Source organism: Syngnathus acus, chromosome 10 (assembly GCF_901709675.1).
Source record: "Syngnathus acus chromosome 10, fSynAcu1.2, whole genome shotgun sequence".
In the NCBI taxonomy this organism is placed as follows: domain Eukaryota; kingdom Metazoa; phylum Chordata; class Actinopteri; order Syngnathiformes; family Syngnathidae; genus Syngnathus; species Syngnathus acus.
The window spans coordinates 656,293-673,905 of record NC_051095.1 but is presented as its reverse complement, the minus strand read 5'-3'; the positions used below and the strand labels follow the sequence as shown (position 1 = coordinate 673,905).

General features: G+C 49.0%; 4 protein-coding genes and 1 long non-coding RNA gene across 11 annotated transcripts in view; 3 read left to right on the top strand and 2 right to left on the bottom strand.

Annotated features, from left to right (window-relative positions):
• The first annotated feature begins 78 nt into the window (after window positions 1-78).
• LOC119128357 overlaps window positions 79-17,613 on the top strand; it is a 252,135-nt gene continuing 234,600 nt past the window's right edge. For 2 of the 3 annotated variants that reach the window (XM_037260673.1, XM_037260672.1), the window contains exons 1-6: window positions 79-249; window positions 1,176-1,446; window positions 1,661-3,470; window positions 3,544-3,714; window positions 3,795-3,965; window positions 4,046-4,216. In XM_037260673.1, the coding sequence (XP_037116568.1) occupies window positions 238-249; window positions 1,176-1,446; window positions 1,661-3,470; window positions 3,544-3,714; window positions 3,795-3,965; window positions 4,046-4,216 (2,606 nt within the window). In that variant the 5' untranslated portion in view covers window positions 79-237. The remainder of the gene's footprint in view (window positions 250-1,175; window positions 1,447-1,660; window positions 3,471-3,543; window positions 3,715-3,794; window positions 3,966-4,045; window positions 4,217-17,613) is intronic. The other variant, XM_037260674.1, reaches the window with a different exon arrangement.
• On the bottom strand, window positions 3,848-6,385 carry LOC119128440. Its single transcript, XR_005099013.1, has 2 exons — window positions 6,280-6,385; window positions 3,848-4,246 (listed from the first exon to the last, which is right to left on the bottom strand). It is a non-coding gene; the product is annotated as an uncharacterized LOC119128440 (long non-coding RNA).
• On the bottom strand, window positions 8,662-11,066 carry LOC119128401 (cytochrome c oxidase assembly protein COX18, mitochondrial). 5 transcript variants are annotated; one of them, XM_037260776.1, is made up of 7 exons: window positions 10,942-11,066; window positions 10,392-10,749; window positions 9,996-10,096; window positions 9,762-9,916; window positions 9,437-9,552; window positions 9,267-9,374; window positions 8,662-9,211 (listed from the first exon to the last, which is right to left on the bottom strand). In XM_037260776.1, exons 2-7 carry the CDS (start codon window positions 10,716-10,718, stop codon window positions 8,960-8,962), a joined length of 1,059 nt encoding a protein of 352 aa, XP_037116671.1. In that variant the 5' UTR covers window positions 10,719-10,749; window positions 10,942-11,066; the 3' UTR covers window positions 8,662-8,959. The 5 variants fall into 5 exon arrangements, with proteins under 5 accessions (XP_037116671.1, XP_037116674.1, XP_037116673.1 ...); XM_037260779.1 differs by having other exon boundaries at window positions 8,662-9,189; XM_037260778.1 differs by having other exon boundaries at window positions 9,267-9,359.
• selenot2 (selenoprotein T, 2) lies at window positions 11,460-13,396 on the top strand. The gene is made up of 6 exons (XM_037260808.1): window positions 11,460-11,671; window positions 12,003-12,113; window positions 12,189-12,315; window positions 12,389-12,476; window positions 12,611-12,738; window positions 12,807-13,396. Exons 1-5 carry the CDS (start codon window positions 11,490-11,492, stop codon window positions 12,733-12,735), a joined length of 633 nt encoding a protein of 210 aa, XP_037116703.1. The 5' UTR covers window positions 11,460-11,489; the 3' UTR covers window positions 12,736-12,738; window positions 12,807-13,396.
• Window positions 13,777-17,568, top strand: rnf4 (ring finger protein 4). The gene is made up of 7 exons (XM_037260802.1): window positions 13,777-14,033; window positions 15,037-15,238; window positions 15,358-15,440; window positions 15,611-15,623; window positions 15,701-15,827; window positions 16,730-16,781; window positions 16,856-17,568. The coding sequence occupies exons 1-7, from the start codon at window positions 13,821-13,823 to the stop codon at window positions 17,003-17,005; spliced, it is 840 nt and encodes a 279-aa protein (XP_037116697.1). The 5' UTR covers window positions 13,777-13,820; the 3' UTR covers window positions 17,006-17,568.

Genomic DNA, 17,613 nt, shown 5'->3' with positions numbered 1-17,613 from the left:
AGCGCTCGTGCGCCCCCATGCGGATTGCAGCCATATTACACATAGCAAAAAAACGGCCCTGGTTGGAATTATATGAAGTTGCAAGACAAAAGCAAAAGTAAGTCTAACTTCGAGGGCACGCCCTGAAGAATCGCTATGGGATATCAATCAGCGTGATAGATAGATAGAAATCAGCCTGACCTCGTACGAGTTACCGCGCGAAAAACTCAAGTCGTTCAAGTAAAGTTTGATCACTCGATGGCCAAAGTGGTACGTATGGATGGATGGTTGACTTTTGTATTTGATGTGTATGTTTTGTAAACCTACGAGGGTGACGAGATAGACCTGTTTTTTCTTCATTAGTGTACGATGATACAAATGACATGGTGTCTGGGTAGCAGTAGCAGTTATTGGCCGAACAAAACATGTGTACAATGACAAAAACTTATGTGCACTGACATTTGTGAGTTTTTGGGCGTATATTTATTTATTCATTTATACTGTATTTATTTATTTATTCATTCGTTCATATTTATTTATTTATTTACTTACTTACTTACTTATTCCCCGCCTGCTGCCCGATGACTGCTGGGCTCAAGCACAACCGCCCGCCCGCCCGTGACCACCGTGGGGACAAGCAGTATAGAAAATGGATGGATGGATGTTTATTTATTCACTCACATACTTCCTTGCGACCCTGGCCAAAGCACGGGAATTTTGTATCCAACTCTTCCGTGAGCGTGCATTTTGGTTTCGGCATTGTTTGTGAACACTCGCAGTAGACTGGCCAGCTCAGTAGCAAAGTGAAATGGAATGGCATGTACATGAATTATGGTTGAGGCAGTCCAACAAAATCCCAGACCAAACAGTTTCGTTTGTCTCACCAGTTCTACCAGTTCGACGGTATGGCTGTGATGCTAAACTCCCAGTAAACATAAGAACTCTTGTCTCCTTTGCAAACGAACCGGCTTAGGATAATTACACCGCAAAGACTCTTTCCAATTGATCAAACGCAAGAAACATTTTTGAAAGAGCGCGGTGCGTGCCCTCAGCTCGTCCACGAGATCTTGGGAGGGCGGGATCTGCGCTGCGCTGCGGCTGCTGGACTCGCACGGGAGGACGGCTGGCTGGGGGAGCGTGGTCTTGTCAGCTCAACGCTATTTTCGGACTGCTTCAAGTGATCCCTTTGCGTTCAGGTTCATCCGGGAACGATGGCTCTGGATATGAAAATCAAGAGCCTGCTGTTGGAAACGCTGGAAGACCTGGGGCAGGAGGACTTCAGAACGTTCAAGTTTTATATGAACCTGCCCAAGAGGGTCAAAGAAAACGCAGACTGGATTGACATCACCGAACAGCTGATGAACAGGCACGGCAAGAACGCGGGGGAGAAGACCATCGAGATTCTGGAGAAGATCAACAACTACAACCTCTCCCAGAAGCTGCGCAACGACCTGGCACAAATCACAGGTAAGGTGAATGTGGCTTCTGGTGGGGGAGGAGGGGAGGCTTTCCAGAAAGCAGCTTACCTGAAAACTCTCAGGTGATACAAATGATGGCAACAGCTCTGGCCTCCTTCACTTGCCTCCTTGAGGGGAAGCGGCGGCGGCGGCATGGCTGCGGCACGCTTGCGGCCAGGCCTAAAGACGGTTTTGCCACACGGGATCTCCTTCTGCGCCCTCAGGTAGCATCTCCTCAGTGGATAACGAGCAGATCGGCAAATTCAAGCGGGAGCTGCAAGAGAACCTGCGGAAGAGCTACCTCAACGTTCCCAAGGGCAACACGGGGTACAGCCAGCAGGAGCCTCTGGAGAACGTCTACACTGAGCTCAACATTAGCCGCGGCGTCGCCGGTCTCCCCAACAAGCAGCACGAGGTCCTTCAGATGGAGATGTGCGGCGTGGCCGAGGAGGAGTCCATCCAGCCGTGCGACATCTTCCAAAGCCAGGAGCCCCTTCGCACGATGCTCACCGTGGGCTTCGCGGGTATCGGGAAGACTTTCCTGGTGCGCAAGTTTGTCCTGGACTGGGCCAGCGGGGAAACCAACACAGACGTGGACTTCATCTTTCCCTTCACCTTCCGCGAGTTGAACTTGGAGGAGGAGAAAAGCTTTTCGCTGGCGGAGCTCATCCGACTCTTTGTCTGGGAGAGCAAGGCCATCAAGATGCTGGACCACATCTTGGTCAGTCTGCAAGAGTCGGCCAACCGCCACTACCAGTCCAGCGAGATCAAGATATTGTTTGTGCTGGACGGCCTGGACGAGTCCCGCCTCAAACTGGACCTGAACGACGAGCGCAAGGTGGACCCGGACGTGACCCGAGCCTACCCCGTGGAGGTGCTCCTGGCGCATCTCATCAAGGGGAACCTGCTTCCCTGCGCCCGGGTTTGGATCACCACGCGGCCCCAGGCGGCCCACGACATCCCGCCGCGCCTGGTGGACGGCAGAACCGAGGTGAAAGGCTTCAGCGACTCCCAGAGGCTGGACTACTTCAGGAAGAGGTTCCCCGCCGAGGAGGACGTCATCAAGCACATCCAGAAGTCCCGCACCATTTTCATCATGTGCCACTTGCCCATCTTCTGCTGGCTCACCGCCACCGTTCTCCAAGACTGTCGGGATGCCGGAAAGGAGCTGCCCGAAACCCTGACCGAGATGTACACAGAGTTCCTGCTCTATCACCTGGACAAGTCCAAGGAGCGAGACAGCCGGAAGAGCACGGAGTACGTCAAAGCGCTGGCCAAGCTGGCTTTTCAGCAGCTGATGAAAAAGCAACAGATCTTCTACGAGAAGGACTTGCGGAAAAGCGGCTTGGATTACCTGCAGGGCGCAAAACACTCGGGAGTCTTCACCGTGGTCTTCAAGGAGGTACCCCCGCTCAAGAAATACCAACAAGGCAAGATGTTTCAGTTCATCCACCTGACCGTCCAGGAATATCTGGCCGCTCTCTACGTGATGATGAGCCTGTTCCAGGACAACAAGAACGTGCTGGATGTTTCCAGGTTGAGGGGGAAACGCCTCCTGTTGTTTTGGAAGCGGAAGCCGCTCGCTGAAGTCCATGAGGCGGCCATCCACAAAGCCTCCGAGAGTGAGGGAAACCTGGACTTGTTCCTCCGCTTCCTGCTGGGCCTCTCCTTGCAGTGCAACCAGGATCTCCTGGGTGAGCTGCTGAAGGTTCCCAAGAACTACAGACACAGCAACGCAGAAACGGTCCGCTTGATCAAGCGACGGATCGAGCGGAATTCTCCCGAGGAGAACATCAACTTGTTCTACTGCCTGAAGGAGCTGAAGGACGAGTCCCTGCTGGACCAGATCCAAAAATACCTCAAAGGGGGGAAATTGTCCACGGAGGACCTACCTCCGGCCATGTGGTCGGCCCTGGTCTTCTTCTTGCGGGCTTCCGACGAAGCCATGAGCTGCTTCGATCTCCGGAAATACGCTCCGTCCGAGAAGGGGCTCCTGATGCTGCTGCCGGTGGTCAAGGCTTCTCGAAAATCAGTGTAGGTGCCGTCGAGCCAGCACGCTGAACCGGCCGCGCACATGTCAGCAGCCCAAACCCTCTTGTCTTCTCAGGCTCTATCGCTGCCAGCTGAGCAAGAAAAGCTGCGAGGCGCTGGCCTCCGTTCTAAGCTCGCCCGGCAGCCTGAGGGAGCTGGATCTCGGCTGGAACGACTTGCGTGACGACGGGCTGGAGGCGCTCGCCGCCGGACTAGCAAAGCCGCAGTGCACCTTGCAAGTTCTCATGTAAGGCTCTCCTCGAGCGGCAGAAGGCCAGCCGGCCCAAGAACCTTGGGCTTGTGTCAGCCGCCCTCTTGTCTTCTCAGGCTCGAGATCTGCAAGCTGAGCAAGAAAAGCTGCGAGGCGCTGGCCTCCGTTCTAAGCTCGCCCGGCAGCCTGAGGGAGCTGGATCTCGGCTGGAACGACTTGCGTGACGACGGGCTGGAGGCGCTCGCCGCCGGACTGGCAAAGCCGCAGTGCACCTTGCAAGTTCTCAGGTAAGGCTCCCCTCGAGCGGCAGAAGGCCAGCCGGCCCAAGAACCTTGGGCTTGTGTCAGCCGCCCTCTTGTCTTCTCAGGCTCGAGAGCTGCAACCTGAGCAAGAAAAGCTGCGAGGCGCTGGCCTCCGTTCTAAGCTCGTCCCGCACCCTGAGCCATCTGGATCTCAGCGAGAACAAATTGTGCGACCACGGGGTGGAGGCGCTCGCCGCCGGACTGGCAAAGCCGCAGTGCACCTTGCAAGTTCTCAAGTAAGGCTCTCCTCGAGCCGGCCCAAGAACCTTGGGCTTGTGTCAGCCGCCCTCTTGTCTTCTCAGGCTCATGGGGTGCGAGATCGGCACACGAGGATGCGTCTCACTGGCCAAGGCTCTCCGGTCCAACCCCTCCCACCTCCAACAGCTGGACCTGAGCTCGAATGACCCCGGAGAGGTAGGAAAGCGGGCCTTGAAGGAGGTCCAAATGGATTCTCGCTGCAGTCTGAAGTTCGAGTGGTAGGTTCCAAACATCTTCCAGGGTCCCGTTGAAGAAAATGGCTTCCAAAAAGTCGCTCGCGCCTAGCTCCAAAACCAGATTTGCTGACATCACATGAATAAAGTAGAGAAGCACACATGAAATCAATCAAAGGAAATGTTTTAATACTAACTTCATGATGTGCACTTTGACATCTCAAATGTTTTGGGGCATATTGCCTGAATGAAGTAAGTGTTCAATGCATGCCTGGTGTTTTTCCTCAAACGCTGAATGCTTGGTTATATCTCTCTTATGTTTTGTCTAGGGGGCCTGAACTGATGGCATTCTGGGCAGCCTTCGATCATATGTAAGATGCCATTGACGCCAGCCTTGGATCCTTCGTGAGAGTTCTGAGCACGAATGGATGGATGGATGTAGATGCATGCAGAAGCACGCGAAGGATGCGTTTCCCCTGGAGCGTATGGCTGAGGACGCCCGCTGTCCAAAAGGAAACGGCAAAGCCTGTCCTTCACGTTAGTTGCTTGATTCTCCGACCGATGATAAGGCATAAATATTTCCGCATTTCGCAAATAAGACGTGAACTTCAACACAGACGTGTGCTCCTGACACTCTCCTGCCATCCACACACGTGGCGGGCGGGCCTTGACCCTTGACCCTCCACTTCCTCGCCTAATTTGACCTGCTGGCACCAAACGCCGACCAATGGTGAATGTTAATGCAAATAATAATTGCAATCATCATGCCTTCAATTGACTTGTTTTTGAATGCATTTTGATGACTAAACCGCCACGAAATATAAATACGAGTTGTAGAATGAACTATGAACTCTCTTTATTATGTTATGATGGAGCGTACACCTGTACGTCATTTGTGCGTTTTATGCCGTATTTTGTGTTTACTGCAGTGACGTGAAGTTTTCTCATGTATGTACCGTGGACATTTTACGTGGGTTTTTACCTTGTTTGCGGCAACGGCAAATAGAAGTGAGATACAGTAATCCCTCTTTTATCGCGGATAATTGGTTCTAAGAGCGTCCGCGATATGTGATAATCCGCAAACTTGTTTTTTTTTTTAACATACATACGTACATACATACATACATACATTGTTTGTGTATCAGTAAGTGTATATTCAACCATATAAGTGCATATGTTATCATTAGAACATGAAATAATATTGTTGGGAAAAATATACTTTTTATCATTGGATTCTATGTATCTACTTATGTGTGCAAGATTTTCCGTAGTATGTGACAGTTTGGCCTCGTGATAATGACTTGGGAGCATATGGCTGGCTAAGGAACTCATGTCTGGAGTCACGAGTCGCGCTATACAATGAGCCCCATAGTTAGCTATCCATGAACATATCATGAGGTTGTCATGGGATGGCTGAAGCAGACAAACGTCTTATTTAAGTAGAAGTCATGAGAACTCCAACAGAGGTATCCATCCCATAAGCACTAAGACTACGTCTTTGTTAAAGCTAAAGACATGAGACGACCATACCGCTTCTGTCCTAATAGTATCGCTGTTGTGCGGTGGTCATGAGATGTAATTGTGGAATGTCCTTCCCGTCTAAAGAAGCTATGATTTCATGTACATGTACACTTGCCCCATTGTTTGTTCCTCAATAAAAGGCACGACCAAACTGAGGGAAGGCGCAGATCCCATCCACATTCGCTGTGGCTGGGGTGTGTCCTTCTGCAGGAGTCGCATGCCAACAAAGACATATCCCGCCTCTGTGAGATTCTGTTCAGATAAATGTTGTGAACCCAACAAATATCCATTCATCGATTACGATTTGAAGCTTTACGGGATTGTATTGATAGAAAACAATTCATAACAACAATGAAGCAAGGAGTAATTACTTTGATACCCAAGAAAAACAAACTCTAGCCGAATCGGCCACTACAGGTTAGTTAAAGGCCATATCATAGAAATGTGTCTTTAAACGTGTCTTAAATGTTTCTACTGAGGTATCAGTTCTAATATCCATTGGTAGGGCATTCCAAAGCTCTGGAGCCCGAATAGAAAATGCTCTAGAGCCTGCAGACATTTTCTTGGCCCTCGGTGTCGCTAAAAGGGTAGCGTTTTGCGAACGAAGGTTACGAGACGGAACATAAGGAACAACTAGGTCGACGAGATGTGAAGGCGCTAAGCCATGCAGTGATTTATAGGTTAATAGAAGAACCTTGAAGTCACATCTTAAATGGACCGGGAGCCAATGTAAGTTGGCTAATATTGGGGTAACGTGATCACATTTTCTTGTCCGTGAGAGCAGCCTTGCAGCAGCATTTTGTACTAACTGTAGACTTTTGATGCGGGATTTAGGAAGACCAGAGAATAATACATTACAGTAGTCCAGACGCGACGTGACGAACGCATGTATAATAGTTTCCGCATCACCGGTCGAGTGGATCGGACGAATCTTTGCAATATTACGAAGGTGAAAAAACGCAATTGTGGTTATATTCTTAATGTGCTTTTGAAAGGAGAGAGTTTGGTCAAATATTACCCCGAGATTAGTTACAGTATCGCTCTGAGTGATAGTACGGTTATCTATAGTTATAGCGGTTTCCTTGAATAAGTGTTGATAACGAGTTGGACCAATGATCAACATCTCAGTTTTATCTGGGTTAAGACGAAGGAAGTTCAGAGACATCCATTGCTTGATCTCCGCAAGGCACGCCTCAAGATTACAACAATCCCGCGGCTCTGTCATCGATAACGGCATATATAATTGGGTGTCATCCGCGTAGCATTGAAAACTAATATTATATTTACGTATTATGTCCCCAAGCGGAATCATATAAATATTAAAAAGAATTGGTCCGAGAACCGATCCCTGTGGGACACCACACGTAACATTATAGAGCTCCGAGGACGCATTGCCATGGACCACTCGGTGCGTCCTGTTTGATAGATAGGAATGGAACCAGCCTAGTGCTGACCCTGAAATACCAACACAACTTTTAAGACGCCCTAATAAAATATCGAAGTCTACAGTGTCGAAGGCAGCACTAAGAGCACATACACTGTCGCACCTCATCCAGTCGTCATTCTTTCAATTTTGTCATTTTGTACGGAATGATGTGAGCTTTTGGCTGTGACATCATCAATTTATTCATGTTCCCTGACGATGCAAAGTTTGTACTCACCACTTACCATGTTTTTGTTTGTTTGTTCTTTTGATACTCCATGTACTTGCTGACGTCATCATATTCTTAGTTTAATCATGCTTCCAACCCTATCTTTTCTTTGTTAGGCAAAATATTTCCCTCTGTCCAGAACGTTCAGCAGTCATCGAAAACTGGCGTCTAGCATTCGTCAAAACATAAGATACAATCAAGTACTGAGCATTTTTAGACGACTTTGGCAGTGTCCGTGATTTAGAAAATCAATAGGCATGCATTAAACAGTTCCTTAAGGGTCATTAAGCTATTCAGGCAATATATCAAAAAACATTTGTTATTTCAAAGTGCTCCGAAATATAGATCAGATCCTAAAGTTATAAAAACCTTCGTCATTACCACCTATCAAAAATGTCTAGTTATGTCTTCTTTATTGATTTGGTGCGTCGGTATAATTATATGCTTAAAATGTTTCTTTTATTGATTTAATATGTGAATATACTTGTCTGCTTATGTACTTTATTCAATGAGGTTTGAGCATATCTGTTTTTGTAGCTAGGCAGGACTTTTTGTATTTCGACCCCATTCCTTCAATAATGTTTGTTCCCTTTGACAAAGAAAGTTATTTGGTCACGTTTTCAAGTTTCCTTTTCTGGCTGTCATCAACTTCACCTACATGCATTAATTAATGTTTTGGAGCAGACAGACTCACTCATCAGGTATTTAGGTTGCGGTGAACCTTTTGCACGTCAGATGTAATTGAAAAAAATGATCATAAAACAAGGAAGTTCATCAATGAGCACGATACAAACATAATTACAGAAATATCCTCGTACTAAAAGCCATTCCCCGCAGTGAAAGTTTTCTGTAAGCTAAGAAGAAAAGGGAAAAAAAAAGGCTAAGAACATATTTGCCTTGAAAAAAAAAGGCCAAGAACATATTTGCCTTGTATTCGTCCTGCATCAGACTTGCCTTTGACAAAAATGCGCAAATGAAAAAAATGCTTGAAAAAGGAGTTTTTTTGTTTTTGTTTTGGAACGGATTAAATTTCTTTCCTTTATTTGTAATGGGAAAACATGATTCGGAATTCGAACGATTCACTTCTCGAACAGCCTTCTGGAACGGATTGTGGTCGAAAACCGAGGCTCCACTGTATAGCCATTTGAATTTTGTCTGTGATCTGGACTTAGGACCATTCCGGGACCAGTGACGACGGCGTGTCCGAAGGAGCGTCTTTGTCTGTGGTCGTCGGCCAGTCAGAGACGCGAGTCAGCTCAGAGTGTGCCGTTTGGGGTTGCATCCTTTTTGCTGAAATAGCTCCCCCTCGCCACGTGACATGGCTTTGCTTGCAAGGCTGGCTTTCTCCTCATCTTCCAAGTACTTTCTTTGTGTTTCAGTTGGACCCAGACCCGGCGGTGGGCTTGGGCGCCACTTCCCGCACAGCCGCCAATAACTTCCCGTTTACTTGCGGAACTTCCTGACGACGGCGTCCATCAGGTCTTTGTAGGGCGTGTCGGAAGGCCGCGTGGGAAGTTTGAGGATCTGGCGAAGAGCGGGAGCGCGAAGCAGAAGATTGTGACTGAAGCCCACCAAGCTGGAGCACCACCAGTAGAGCGCCATCGCCTGGAGGGATGGAAAAAGATGCCTGCCGGACATTCACTTCCACTTGATCCATTTGCTCCGAGGTGGGGCAAACTCACCGATGGGACGCCGGCGGCGATGGGGATCATCAACAGGGACAACATTCGCAAGGCGTTTGTCACCGCCTTGTGGACAGACGACACGTTGGACCTCTGGAGGGAAAACAGCTGAACAAGAAGAAGAAGATGACGACGACGACGTTTGACATGATCGGCCGTCAATCGCATACCTCCACGATGAACAGATTGGTCAGTCCAAGGGCAAGCGGCAGAAGCCACGTGGAGTCAGGTGACGTCAGGTCGGGGAACCACAGCGTGCCCCCTGTGGCCAAAGAGGCGTGGAGCACTGAAATGAAAACTGTGCTTCAACACCTGCGGAACTCCTAGGGAAGTATTACCACCCCCCCCCCCCCAAAAATGGAACCCAAAAACATTTCCCATCCTTTTTGCTGATCTAAACCAATCGATTTCCCATAAAGATGGACCCGTGTACATGTGGCTATTTGAAAGGGTGACAAAGTAACCTAGGCCTCGTTTAAGTCCGAGTCGACTCACACGAGTGCGGCGCGCAGAGATTCCTGAGGGCGAGCGACAGGCCGATCCAAAGCGGCAGCTGAACCCAAACTAGCAGCGACGCCTTGAAAGGGTGGCAGTTGTCCCTCACGTACAGCTGCGACACCAAACGCCGCAGATTCTTCCGGAACTGGAAACTAAAGGCGGCAAGAGCGAGCGCTGTGAGTTTGATACCGAGACGAGCGCGGGGATCTGAGCCGGCGGCGTTGTTCTTACCGACTCTGCTTGTCCGTCCAACCTCGCTCGCTGGCCCTCAACGACACTTGGTACCGCAGTCTCTCGGCCAGTGTCGCGATTTCCGTCTGCAGCGCCTCTACCTGCAGGTCGCCGTGGTTATGGACAACGGAGATGGGTTACGGTGATTACAAAAAAGCATCTGAGAAGGACTTGTCCGCCCTCTGAAGGTGTCTCACCGACCGGGACGTTTGGAGGCCCATTTGCACGACCCCCCCCCCCCCCCCCTTCTCTCCTTTGTCCCATTAATATTCGTGTTAAAACTGCCCTTTTGATGAATCCCTCAGGATTTGTTGGATAAGGATGTGTGGGATTTTGTAGAAGATAAACATCTCCAGGGAGGACAGGTCCTTCTAAGTGCAATTTGTTTGGTGCAACCTTGGCGAGCACGCGCATCTGGTAGGCGGCAAGAGGGAGGGTGACCAGCGTCCTGATGGTCAGGGTGCTGAAGGCGATGCTGAGCCACCAGGGAAGACCGCTGGTCTGCTGGACCTGGATCAGGAAGTCCTCAGCCAGGCGCACGGGGGCCGAGAGCGCCGCCTGTTCGTACCAACCGGGATCTGCGCCCCCTGACGACACGTGGCGGAGAGTTGAAGAGCAGTAGGCGGGAGGAGGAGCAGGAAGAGGAGGCTTTCTGGCCAAGGCACAGCCGCACCACGCTCTGACCGGAAGCCGCAGGATGTGGAGACTCCCCAGGGTCAGCATGGCGCCGGCCGTCCCACTGCGAGCTTATCAGCTTGATTTTGGTCATCACAAAACGACGTGTTCAAATGTTTGTGGGAATCAACAAAGTTTCACGTGCGTTCTGTTTTGTTATGACATACAGTACGAGTCGGCTAAACACTGTGCAATCAAGCAAACAAAAAGCCACACAATTGCTCCTGAGGGCTGAACAAGACAAAATTAAAGTCTCGTATTTTGTACTCACCTGCTGGTGGTCGTTCTTGTTGCGTTTTCACCTTTTGCTTGCTTGCCGCTCGGCGGTCCGGAGTCGGTAAGGAGCGTCGCGGTGTTGGTGACGTCACTTGTCCTCGAGCGGCGGTTGGATATGACGTCTTCCACAAGTGCTTCACGTTTGTTATATATATAGAAATATATATATATATTTTATATATATATATATATATATACATATATATATTTTATATATATATATATATATATATATATATATATACATATATATATATTTTTTTTGGTGGTTGCGACGCCCGAGGCAATGGCCTGGTGTGCCTAGTGGTAAGGCCGCCCTTTCCCCAGGTTGCCACATTGTAAATGAGAACGTATTCTCAATTGACTTACCTGGTGAAAAATTGAATAAAAAAAAACATTTGGCTATAAGGATAATCACTGAAAATGTATTAAAATCTTAATGCCAGAATGACAGGGGGAAAAAATACCAATTTTGAAATGCGTGCCTGGCTTTATTGTAGAGGAGCCGGAAGCGGAAATCGGACACGACCAGCAGTAGCCAAGATGGCCGAATACGGCCAGGCTGGGCTGCTAGCGGCACTTCTACTCTTCACGGTTCTGACGCTCCGCGACGTCTACGTAGGCAGGTCGAACCCGCAGCAGGTCTTAGCCGGGCCGGAGATGGAGCTCGGGAAGGCGGCCAGGGCGACCATGTATAGCGGCCCCGTGCTCAAGTTTCAGTACTGGTGAGCCTAGCGGTGGCAGCTAATAGTTAGCACGCACACGAACAACGTCTTCAAACCACATTTGAACGTGGGCTTAGTTGCTCCACTTTCAAAAGTCAATTGATGTTTTTATAAGCAACATGCGTTCTGTTCCGTAGTAAATCTGACGTTAACGAGATATTTGGTTATTGATGTATTCCAACTTGCGTAGAAATGTGTACGAGCGCGTAAACCGCGGAAGGGAAAATGTGTAAGTGCCTTTTTACTTGGAAAATAATCACAATGTATGCTTCCTAAAGTGAGTGGCACATTGCCGCCTACGCACTCTCAGCCTGTGTTGGTTTGTATGCAGCATCTCCTGAGGCTACAGCAAAGTGTTCCAGGAGTACTCCAGGGCCATCGGGCAGTTGTACCCCGACATACGCATTGAGGGGCAAAACTACCCCCCCTCCCCCATCAACAAGTATGCCCACTGCAGCTGTCTGTGTGCGTGCACTCGTAGAAGTTTGCGTGACGCGCCTTTGTGGCTCCCTTTGAGATTGTTGGGCAGCGTGGTGTCGTATCTGAAGCTGGCGTCCATCTTGTTGATCGTCAGCGGCCAGAACGTGTTTGCGATGCTCGGTGTGAACACACCCACATTTTGGACGTGGACCCAGGACAACAAGGTGAGCGCTTCACCCAGCGGAGCGGGAGTTCGCATCCCGGCGTCGTCTTCAAGCCGTCTTTTCCCTCCGTCAGATTTTCTCTTGTCTGATGGCCTTCTTCCTGTGCAACATGATGGAGACGCACTTCCTTTCCACTGGAGCTTTTGAGGTCACACTCAACGGTGTGTCCGATCGGTCCATCACGTTGCATGAAATACTGCTTCTGTTTGGTCCAAGTCTTCATTTCAAACATGTCCCCGATGGATCTTGCGCAATGTCCTGACCCTTGTGCTGTTGTCATTGGCGACCTCCTCAGACGTGCCCATCTGGTCCAAGCTGGAGTCTGGTTACGTTCCCAACATCCAGGAGGTCTTCCACATCCTCCACAACCACCTCAACATCAACCGGGTGGACGGCGCCGCCGGCTTCACCTCGCATTAGAAGGTCAGCCGCCTTCTCGCTGCCGCTTTCTTCTCACCGCCATCAACGGGTGTGTGCGTGATTGTGTTTAGGCGCGTCCCGGCTCAGCGGGACCATCAGCCGCCGGCATCCATGAAGGTGGGGTCTCAAAGCAGGACTCTGCAGGACCTCGCCAGAAGTCTCTCCCGCCGCCGACTGAGTGCCGCCGCCGCCGCCTTGGGATTATGTGATCCTTCAGCTCTGCAAATTTTGTGATTGATTGAAGAATAAAAAAAACAAATGTCTAGCGTTAGTGTCATGCTAGCCGGAAATGATGAAAAAGTGTTGAAGTCTTTCTTTTTTCACGTGCAGTATCCCACTTGACTAGTACACTTTTTGTCCTTACTTGTAGGACAACTCTTCAACTAGCAGGACAAGTGCATGTTTGTGAGGCAGAACTATCGGAGCTGATTGTTGTAGTTACTCGTGTATGACAACTTGACGAGCGTGATGTCTGATGAGCTTTGAGCTGTCGCAGGATGGCATAAATGGCATGTATTCATCTTAGGCGTTCAAGCATTTTTGAAATAAATAATGTTTGATGTGATGGAAATGGACTCATTGTCAAATGTGCTTACCTTGAGCTGTATGCTAATGAGCGCGATAAAAAATGGTGTCAAATGTGGCGTTTGTTGAGGCCAAAATAGTGTGTGATTCTTAGAAATGCCTTCTCACTCAACGTACACAAATATCATCTGGACTTGAGTTGCCTTTGCTACTCTTTACAAAGATCCCCAAAACAACATGCTCATCAGCCAATGCTAACTTATTTTATTTATTTTTGTCTCGAGCGTGCACACCGTCCTATGCGGGAATCGAACCCACGGTGTCGCCACGCGAGGCAGACGAGGGCACCCCGACGCCGTCAGCGACTCCCAAAGCTACCTTATTATTTTTATTTTATTTTTTTGGACGAGCTTTCCAAGCAAATGCGGTCCAATTTCCGGTCAGGGGCCAAGGATCACCTTTGATTTGCGCCGTTTCCGCCCGTTGCCCGGCACCCCCAGTCCGACAGGGCGGCGCTCTCACGCTCGGCAGCACACAAGAAGAGGACCAGCAGGAGCCGGATGTGGGATGCGATAGTTAGCATGAGCCTTAGCAATCGGGCGGGAATCCTTGTGAACTTGCCTTCCTTGACGTCCCACTGTTGCACTTTTAACGTGACAGTCTCATTACGTCAGCGACTGATGTCTGCTTTTGACGTTCCAACTGAAACTGTTCGGCTACGATCACCACGACGAGCAGAAGTGACGAAGCCGAGGAGAGAACCAACGCCGGCTGTGAGTGAGCAACGCTAGCCGCCTTAGCTTAGCTCGTCTTAGCTTAGCGGCGCTCCGAGTGGAGCGACAACTCGTAATTGCAACCTTGTCGTTCATTTTCCTCAATGCTTCAAACCTCGGCGGCTTCGGGCACCAAGAAGCATTTCCTCGCTTGATTTTTCTTAACAACAAAGTGCTCCATAAATAGTTCAATTGACTTGCTTTAGGGCGGGGTGGGCAAAATAGTAACTGAATATGTCATGTGTGTCTTCAGCCGTGTCCTCCTACTGTCGTCCTGCTGCTATGAGCAACGCCGTAAGTTTGCACACAATCTTAAAATTAGAACCCAACCCAATGTGCGAGTGCTGATGCAGACACGCATCTGATGTACCTCGCATGTTTTCGAAACGGACGTTTGACGTCATATAGTAGGCGTGTCCACGCTAATCAAGCACTGACTGTCGAGGAACCTTTTCTAAATCAAATCACCTTTAATGGGGTCATCATATGAAAAAGTCATACTTGAATGTAACTGGCTGCCGGTTGGTTAGCAGTTCCCACCACGCTTGGTTGCGCCCGCTCTAAAAGGGATCTGATCTGCAAGGTCTATGTATGCCCGGCCAAGTCGCTTGCGACTCCAAGTCGCTTGCGACTCCAAGTCGCTTGCGACTCCAAGTCGCTTGCGACTCCAAGTCGCTTGCGACTCCAAGTCGCTTGCGACTCCAAGTCGCTTGCGACTCCAAGTCGCTTGCGACTCCAAGTCGCTTGCGACTCCAAGTCGCTTGCGACTCCAACATGAGGTGTATTTTAACTCGCATGAAGATGGCTTGGACGATGTTCTTTTTGCCGGAATGCTGCGCGCATCAGTGGATATCAAAATGAAGCAATGATGGAAATGGATAATCATAGATTTGCTGGGACTGAGCAAACTGTCCACAGCAATTGCTTTAAATGGCATCGAAAAAGCATTGAACATCTCCTTGGAATCGACGTGTACTTGAAAAGTTGCCACATTCGTTTGTAGGTGCAGAGGAAGAGACGGCGTGTGGAGAACTCGATCGTCTCCAGCAACCCTAAACCTCGCCGCGCTAACAGAGCGGCTCATGCTCACAGAAGGTCTAACGCTAATAGCGCGGCCAATAGAAGAGCCAGACCCCGAGGGAGGTCAGCGTCCGCCCCGCCCGCCGACGCCGAGACCATCGACGTGATGGACAACCAGGAGAACGGTGGAGTCACATGACCGATCCCGTGTCATGCCTGTCGCCATCAATTGCAAATCAAATTTGGATGCATCATCAAAAGCTCCGTTGGTTGTGACCAATGACGAGCTCTTGTTGCTGTTTAGGCGTTGAGGAGGTGGTGGACCTGACGTCCGAGACAGCGGAGGCCTCGCATGTTGTCGACCTCACCAACAATGACTCTGTGCTGGTAAACAACACGTGCACGCACGCACACACACACAGTGAGCGTGTGCACAGGAAGTAACGACGTGCCAAACGTGGCGCTAACGTCACATCGTGACGCTAGCGGGCAGCATTCAAACTAACTCCTCCTCTTCTCCCTGTGGCTGTTGTCACGTTGCCGACACGCTGTCCCAGCTGGTGGATGAAGGTACAACACGTCCCTTTGCTGCATTGGACACCTACGTGGGTGGACTTGCCGTGATGCTGCCCATGTCCTCCAATCAGGTCCTCAAAGCAGGAGGAACACCACGGGAGAAAGTTACGTCGTGAGCAGCGACGACGACGACGATACCTCGCCTGCTGTTCCCCGTGTTGACTTCTTGTCCTCGCTGCGGAGGCAGAGCTCCGTCGGGTGAGAAACCACACCAACTCAGGCCAAATCAACGTTATAGTAAACAAGTAGCGAACGCAAGTCAAATCGAGTTTATATTTATGTCGCACATAGTGGGGGGGGGGGGTCGTAGTCGACTTTGTTTTAGTTCCATGTACAATGAAATACAAGTCAATCCAATCCCTAGAACAGATATGCAATCCAGCTCATAGACACGTCACACGTGTTGAATACTGTTCAATTTTGATAACTTGTCCCACGTGACCAATTTACAGTCATCCCTGCTTTGTGGCCGATAATTGCTTCCAAGAGCACCCGCGATAGGTGAAAATCCACCAAGTAGCGTCATCCTCTCATTTGTACATTTTTTGTGTATCAAAAAGTGTATATTAAACCATAGAAGCGCATATGTTATCGTTAGAGCACTAAAGAATAGTTTCAAACGTGTAAATAGGATATGAATGGTATAAATGACATACAGAAAATCATATATGAAAAAAGAAATACGATAAAGGTGTATGTAACATATGTAGATGTGGCTAAAGTATACATACTGTAAACATGTTAATAACTTATTTCGACAACTTTTTTTTTATAACAAGTGTACATACTGTGAATATGTTTTTAGAACAATTTTTTTATAACAAGGTCCAATACTGTAAATATGTTTTTAGAACTCATTATTATAACAACGTTGTTATAACAATGTACAGCCTTTCTTGAGCCAAGGCACATATTTCACACGACAAAATGATTCATTTGGCATGAGATCATTTCCTGCGGCGCACACTCAATGGTCTCCCACGGCACTCCGGTTGAGAATCAGTGAACGTGTAGCAAACCAAATGCAAGATTCAATTTCAAGACTGCCTATGAAATGCAGCCCTTCCGCATGTGCCCTGGCATCTTCTTCTTGTGTTCAGGTGTACACCTGGAACCATCAGCTGTCCGGTGTGTATGGACACCTACTCGGAGGTGAGGCTCACCACGCGTGTATACGCCCGTCCGTGTACGCTGCCGACGCTCATGTTGTCGTTGCGCCGGCGGAGATGGTGGACAGCGGGCGTCTGGTGGTGTCCACCAAGTGCGGTCACGTCTTCTGCAGCCAGTGCCTGCGAGACGCCCTGCGCTGCTCGCTCACGTGCCCCACGTGCCGCAAACGCCTCACGCCTCGCCAGTATCACCCCCTCTACATCTGAGCGCCTCCCCTGTTTGCGTCCCCTCTCCTTTTACCCCGTTCTTGTGTTTGTGTTCTACTTAATAAATAAAGCGCCGCGTACACACACACGCGCGCGCGTTGCACGTCGGGAGCGTGCGGTCACCCGACGGGAAGGACCGGACGGACGGCAAATGTCGGCGGAATGTTCGAGAAGGTTCGAGGCTAGCTTTTATTTCCGAAAGTTGCCTCCTCTAGAAAAATCCATGACAACATTTGTTTGACAAAGGTTTGAACAATTTAATAAAGATTCTATTTCATATGTTCATAAAATAGGCGGAAAGCGTCATCAATATCACTTTATAGTTAAAGGCTGACGACAAATGTGTTCTTATGCTCACGTAAATATTTGGGAGGTGAGTTGGCTTCCACATTTGTGTCGTCGCAAAAAAAAAAAAGTGCTTGTCATGTAAGCAAAATTGCTGTTTCTTTTCCTTGTGGGAGTGTGCATTGTTACATATACTTACCTCCTGCCTTTATAGTTTCAATCGTTTTTGTTTTTTCAAACTTAAATTGCTTGAAATAAAATGTTCTGCTTTGAAGAGATTTCTTCAACAGAGCGATTGGATAATGTGTTTTATTCAAATCAAT